Raw genomic sequence first — 6263 nt, 5'->3', positions numbered from 1 at the left:
GCCTCCGTCCACCCCTGCCAGGCCTCCGTCCACCCCTGCCAGGCCCCCATCCACCCCTGCCAGGCCTCCGTCCACCCCTGCCAGGCCTCCGTCCAGCCCTGCCAGGCCTCCACCCAGCCCTGCCAGGCCTCCACCCAGCCCTGCCAGGCCTCCATCCACCCCTGCCAGGCCTCCATCCAGCCCTGCCAGGCCTCCATCCACCCCTGCCAGGCCTCCATCCACCCCTGCCAGGCCTCCGTCCACCCCTGCCAGGCCTCCGTCCACCCCTGCCAGGCCTCCGTCCACCCCTGCCAGGCCTCCAGCCCTCGGTTGGGTGGTTGGTTTCAACCAAGCTGGGCACACTGGTGTTTACCTTTCCAGGCTTGATTCTTGGTCCTCCCAATTTTGGGAGGATCCATAGCCCAGGCCCTCAGGATTGTCTTTTTTTTTTTTTTTTTGCTGAACCAAGAAAGGCTGCCCCAGCTGATGTCGCCTGTGTCCACCTCCCCGCCCCCTTCCCCAAGCTTAGCACCCTTCGTCAAACTTCAGCCGTGGGCGTGCTTCGTGCCCCCTGAGCTGGGTCCCACGTGCTCTTCTGGCTAGGGTATCCTTTGCTTTTCTTTCCCCCTGTTTCTTGTGTACCTGAGGGTTTTCAGCTTGTTCCTGTGTCTCTCGTCTTCTCGTTTCTTGTATCAGTTTCTCAAAAAAGAGCTCCTTGATTTTTCTCCATCCCTCTGCCACCTCACACACAATGGATGCCTCTTTCCATATTACTTTATAATCTGTGCCTGGGGATTGGAGGTGTGGCTCAGTCGGTAGAGTGCTAACCAATGAGACTCAGATACTGAGTTCTAAGTCCAGTCTCAGACCTAAAAGGAAAGAGATACAATCTATGTAAGGATTGGATTTACCTGTGTCTTGATGTTCTACCATGGAGCATGCTTCCTGGCATTTTTCAGGTGCTGAGTTAAAAGTCAGCCGAATGAAGTCCGGAAACACTTTTTGGTCTTGGTGCTGGTCCTGGGCCTAGTGCTATGTTCTGTCTACCACTTGAGCCATGCCCCAAGCCCTTTTTGCCTTAGTTTTCAGAAAAGGTCTTAGACTTTTATCCAAACTGGCCTTCAACTATGATAGTCTATTCTTCCCTTTCCCAAGTAGCTGGGATTAGAAGTGGGTTATCCTGAACCAGAAAATAATCATGAATTATATTTTGTTTGTGTGTGTGAATTTTATTTTGATGGTTCTGTTTTGTTTTTTTTGCAGGAATTTTGTAAAGTTAAGAAACAATGGTGAGTTGATATTACACATAAACTTTTCCTAATGAGTAATATTGCTGTATTCAGCAAACAGACTTGCATGAGAAAATTGGATTGGAAGGAAGAAGAAACAGGAATGATGTCTTCTTCCTTATCAGCTTCCTCCCCCAGGCTGAACTCTGTGCCCCAAGATACGCTTTGTGACTTAGAAGATCTGTGGGCTTGTACAAGTTGGTATTCAGTATGTAGCAATCACTTGTATGCTTTTTCTTTTGCAGTCTCGAAGATATGATTCCAGAACCACTATATTTTCTCCAGAAGGTAAAAAAATTAAAAGTGCTTTATGTGCCTAAAGTACTTTCCTTCCTTCCTTCCTTCCTTCCTTCCTTCCTTCCTTCCTTCCTTCCTTCCTTCCTTCCTTCCTTCCCCTCTCTCTTTCTTTCTTTCTTTCTTTCTTTTTTTGGTCATGGGGCTTGAACTGTGGGCGTGAGCTCTTCAGCTCAAGCCAGCACTTTACCACTTGAGCCACAGCACCACTTCTGTCTTTCTGGTGGTTAATTGGAGATAAAGAGACTCATGGACTTACCTGGCCTGGACTTTGAACCTTCATCCTCAGATCTCAGCCTCCTAAGTAGCTAGAATTATAGGGGTGATCCACCAGTTCCCAGCTAAAGTGTTAGACTTTTGTGAAGGGAAATTTATACACATTTTGGGGGATGTTAGGGTTATTCTCATGCATAAGGAAACTAAATGGGACTGTGGCTGGAGCTGTGCTGGTTTTCTCTGGACAGTGGAGCAGGAGCACAGAGGAGCCCAGGCTTCTCACTGCTGTGTTTTGCAGGTCGCTTATATCAAGTTGAATATGCCATGGAAGCCATTGGACATGCAGGCACCTGCTTGGGAATTTTGGCAAATGATGGTGTTTTGCTTGCTGCAGAGAGACGCAACATCCACAAGCTTCTTGATGAAGTCTTTTTTTCCGAAAAAATTTACAAACTCAATGAGTAAGTGAGAGGTGGGAAGGACTTTTAACTGTTTTACTCTCTCCCAAACATGGCATCTGCATGCTTGGGCAGGGTTCTTGTGGGTGACAAAGTGGAATTGAGCAGTTTATTGATACTTGTGAAAACTTGTTATGCTTTTATTTTGCTTGAAAATTGAGGCTCAGTATTCTGTGTTACTCCTTTTTTACTTATTCAGAGTATTTATTATAATGTAAGTATGTAGTTTTTTTTTTTTCTTTTTGCCAGTCCTGGGGTTTGAACTCAGGGCCTGGGCACTATCCCTGAGCTTCTTTTGCTTAAGGCTAGCACTTGAGCCACAGCACCATTTCTGGCTTTTTCTGTGCATGTGGTACTGAGGAATCGAATGCAGGATTTCATGCATGCTAGGCAAGCACCCTACCAGTAAGCCACAAAAATCACATTATTGTGTTTTTGTGCTAATGTGTACTGATAAAAGCTTAGTCTTTTTTTTTTTTTTTAATGGCAGTACTAGTGTTTGAACTCAGGGCTGTCTCCGTAACTCTCTCACTTAAGGCTGGCCCTCTACTACTTGAGACACATCTTCACTTCCTACTTTTTTGTTTGTTTTGTGGGTTTTTTTGTGTGCTGGTTCTGGGACTTGAACTCAGGGACTGGGTGTTGTACCTGAGTTTCTTTTGCTTAAGGCTATTGCTCTACCACTTGGAGCCATAGTTCCACTTTGGCTTTTTTTTTTTCTTTTCTTTTTTTTTGCTTTTTTTTTTCTTTTTAGTAGTTTATTGGAGATACAAGTCTCATGGACTTCCATGTCCAGGCTGGCTTTGAACCGTGATCCTCAGAGTAGCTAGGATTACAGGTATGAGCCACCAGCCACCTGGTGAACCTTAAATTTGAGTTCAGATTCGGGCTTCCCCAATATATGCTATGTAAGCTTATGCTGGCTATTGACTTAGGGCCTTACAGATTCTCAGGGTGATTTTTTTTTTTTTAAGTCTAAATACGGTAAAATGAATGTAATGACTACCTGGCATATAGCAGGCCCTTGAAGTATTTAGAAAGGCTGTTTAGAAATGTAGAATTACACCAAATCTTTACCAAAGAAGAGAGCTGTTGGAAGTTTAGGCATAGGCCAACTACCCCCAGTCGTACAGGATTTCTGTCCTGTTTGGGTGTACAAACTTTGCAGTTAACGGAAAGTTGGAAAATCCCTTCATTGGCCAGCAGGGGAAAGCTGGTCATTAGCTGGTCACTGGAGCCTTTGGCACTTATGTATGGAGACTCTTTGGAGCCTGCTTAGCAGCCCACAGGCTTCACTAGGCTTTGTGACAGTGGATGATGTCTAGATTGGAACACACACACAAGATAAAACTTGGGATTTTAGCTGCTTCTGTAAAACAAGTTTGGTGAAATCCTAATAGTTCCTGTACTCCTTGACATTGACCCCCCTATTAATCCCTTCCCTGTTAAACATCAGTCCTCTCTCCTCCCAGGGACATGGCGTGCAGTGTGGCCGGCATCACCTCTGATGCTAATGTTCTGACCAACGAACTGAGGCTCATCGCTCAAAGGTATGGATGCAACAGCGTGACTGATGGTGTGACACCAGCTGTTATGAGAGAAAGAACTCATTTTTTTTTTATGGGGATGAAACTGATTTAAAATGCTGTTGATTTGAATTTTTTTTCATAAACTTAAAATGTTATTTACTGATCAGTGTTCTTACACTGATGAAGTTGCATTGTAATTAATAAAACGATTTGCTGGGTGGTAACCTCTCTGGACAACTACTTAAGTATGATTTAAAAAAAAAAGCTTAAAATTAATAAAATAGGGCTGGGAAGGTGGCTCAGTGGTAGAGTGCTTGCCTTGCATGCATGAGGTCCTGGGTTCGATTCCTCAGCACCACATAAGCAAAAAGAAAAAAGCCGGAAGTGGTGCTGTGGCTCAAGTGGTAGAGCGCCGGCCTTGAGCTGCTCAGGGATAGCACCCAGGCCCAGAGTTCAGGCCCCACCACCAAAAACAACAACAACAAAAAAAAAAACTATTATTTACTGTAAGGATACTGGAACATGTAGATATTTGCTCAAGTTCCAAGTGACCATTCGACTGTCCTTATGACAGATTTGTTTTCAGAGGGCATATTCCTTAGGTGTGTTTATTTTAGAAAATACTCACATACTGTTCTCTTTATCCTAGGTATTTATTACAGTATCAAGAGCCGATTCCTTGTGAGCAGTTGGTTACAGCACTATGTGATATCAAACAGGCTTACACACAGTTTGGAGGTACTAAGCTTCTTAGAAATACTGTTGTAAACACCACAAACAGCCAAACATGGTGGCTCACATCTGTAATCCTAGCTACTCAGAAGCCTGAGATCTGAGTATCAGAGCTTCAAGTCAGCTAGGGAAGGAAAGTCTGTGAGACTCTTCTCTCCAGTTATGCACCAAAAAGCCTGAAGTGGCGCTGTGGCTTATGTGGTAGAGCGCTAGCCTTGAGCAGTAAAGCAAAGGGACATCACTTAAGTCCTGAGTTCAAACCCCATGATTGGCACAAAAAAAATTGAGGAATAATAACCTCTTTAAGACAGTGAAAAGAAGGCTGGGAAGGTGGCTCAGTGGTAGAGTGCTTGCCTTGCATGCATGAAGCCCTGGGTTCCATTCCTCAGCACCACATAAACAGAAAAAGCTTGGAAGTGGCGCTGTGGCTCAAGTGGTAGAGCGCTAGCCTTGAGCTGAGATGCTGAGGGACAGCGCCCAGGCCCAGAGTTCAGGCCCCACAAATCTCTTACCACATGTGAATCACCATATAGTTTATTAATAGGAAATTGAAAGGCCAAAGTAACGTTCTCTATATCTGGAAACAAATTGTTTCTTCATCATAGTGTGATTCAGCTCTGAGCTTCTGTGTCCTCGTATCCTTCTGGCTGGGTCTGCATCCCAGAAACAGGTAGAGTCTGTGAGCACAAAGCTGCTCAGGCAGCCGGGTGCTGGTGGCTCACGCCTGTAATCCTAGCTACTCAGGAGGCTGAGATCTGAGGATCGCGGTTCAAAGCCAGCCCGGGCAGGAAAGACCGTGAGACTCCTATCTCCAATAAACCACCAGAAAACCGGAAGTGGCGCTGTAGCTCAAGTGGTAGAGCGCTCGGCTTGAGCTGAAGAGCTGAGGGACAGCTCCCAGGCCCAGAGTTCAAGCCCCATGACCGACAAAAAAAGCTGCTCAGGCAGCTTAACTTCACAGTGGAGGCGTTAGCACATCAGCTCAGCTCCGGTGGCTAATGGGACACTGAATTGAGGTTGCTGGTGTTCAGCTTCTTTCCCTTTTCTTCAGGCAAGCGTCCCTTCGGTGTCTCACTGCTCTACATCGGCTGGGACAAGCACTATGGATTCCAGCTGTATCAGAGTGACCCCAGTGGGAACTACGGGGGCTGGAAAGCCACATGCATTGGAAATAACAGTGCTGTGAGTATGTCTGCCGCCCTGAAACCCGAGTAGAGATGGCGTGACCAGCAGTGATCATCGCTACACAGCTTGCATGCCGTGGACACGATCTGCTTTCTGTTGTCCTGGATGCCTGTGGCTCACACCTGTCTTCCTGACTACTCAGAAGACTGAGATTTGAGGATCATGGTTCAAAGCCAGCCTGGGCAGGAAGTCCTTGAGGCTCTTATCGCCAATGAACCACTCAAAAAAGCTGGAAGTAGAACTGTGGCTCAAATAGTAGAGTAAGCACAAACACTCAGGGGACAGTGCTCTGGCCCCAAGTTCCACCTCAGTACCTGCACACAAAAGATTTCCTTCAGAGTATCCGTGCCCCATTTCACTCCATCTCCAGTCTACCTTCCTTATCATGAAGATGGCTTTTACTGCCTGTAATGCCAGTGAAAAAGTAGGCATGTCTTTTTTTTTTTTTTTTGTCAGTTGTGGGGTCTGAACTCTGGGCCTGGGCACTGTCCCTCAGCTCTTCAGCTCAAGGCAAGCGCTCTACCACTTGAGCCACAGCGCCACTTCCGGTTTTCTGGTGGTCACTTGGAGATAAGAGTCTC

General features: G+C 46.1%; 1 protein-coding gene across 1 annotated transcript in view; it reads left to right on the top strand.

Moving 5' to 3' along the window:
• Window positions 1-1242: 1242 nt before the first annotated feature.
• Window positions 1243-6263, top strand: part of Psma4 (proteasome (prosome, macropain) subunit, alpha type, 4) — a 9522-nt gene continuing 4501 nt past the window's right edge. Inside the window, exons 1-6 of the mRNA XM_013012168.1 lie at window positions 1243-1268; window positions 1514-1556; window positions 2077-2239; window positions 3709-3786; window positions 4415-4503; window positions 5549-5679. Coding sequence (XP_012867622.1) covers window positions 1266-1268; window positions 1514-1556; window positions 2077-2239; window positions 3709-3786; window positions 4415-4503; window positions 5549-5679 — 507 coding nt within the window. The 5' untranslated portion in view covers window positions 1243-1265. The remainder of the gene's footprint in view (window positions 1269-1513; window positions 1557-2076; window positions 2240-3708; window positions 3787-4414; window positions 4504-5548; window positions 5680-6263) is intronic.

The sequence above is a fragment of the Dipodomys ordii genome, unplaced genomic scaffold (genome assembly GCF_000151885.1).
Source record: "Dipodomys ordii isolate 6190 unplaced genomic scaffold, Dord_2.0 Scaffold15, whole genome shotgun sequence".
Taxonomy (NCBI): Eukaryota; Metazoa; Chordata; class Mammalia; order Rodentia; family Heteromyidae; genus Dipodomys; species Dipodomys ordii.
This window is presented reverse-complemented; position numbering and strand designations above follow the sequence as displayed.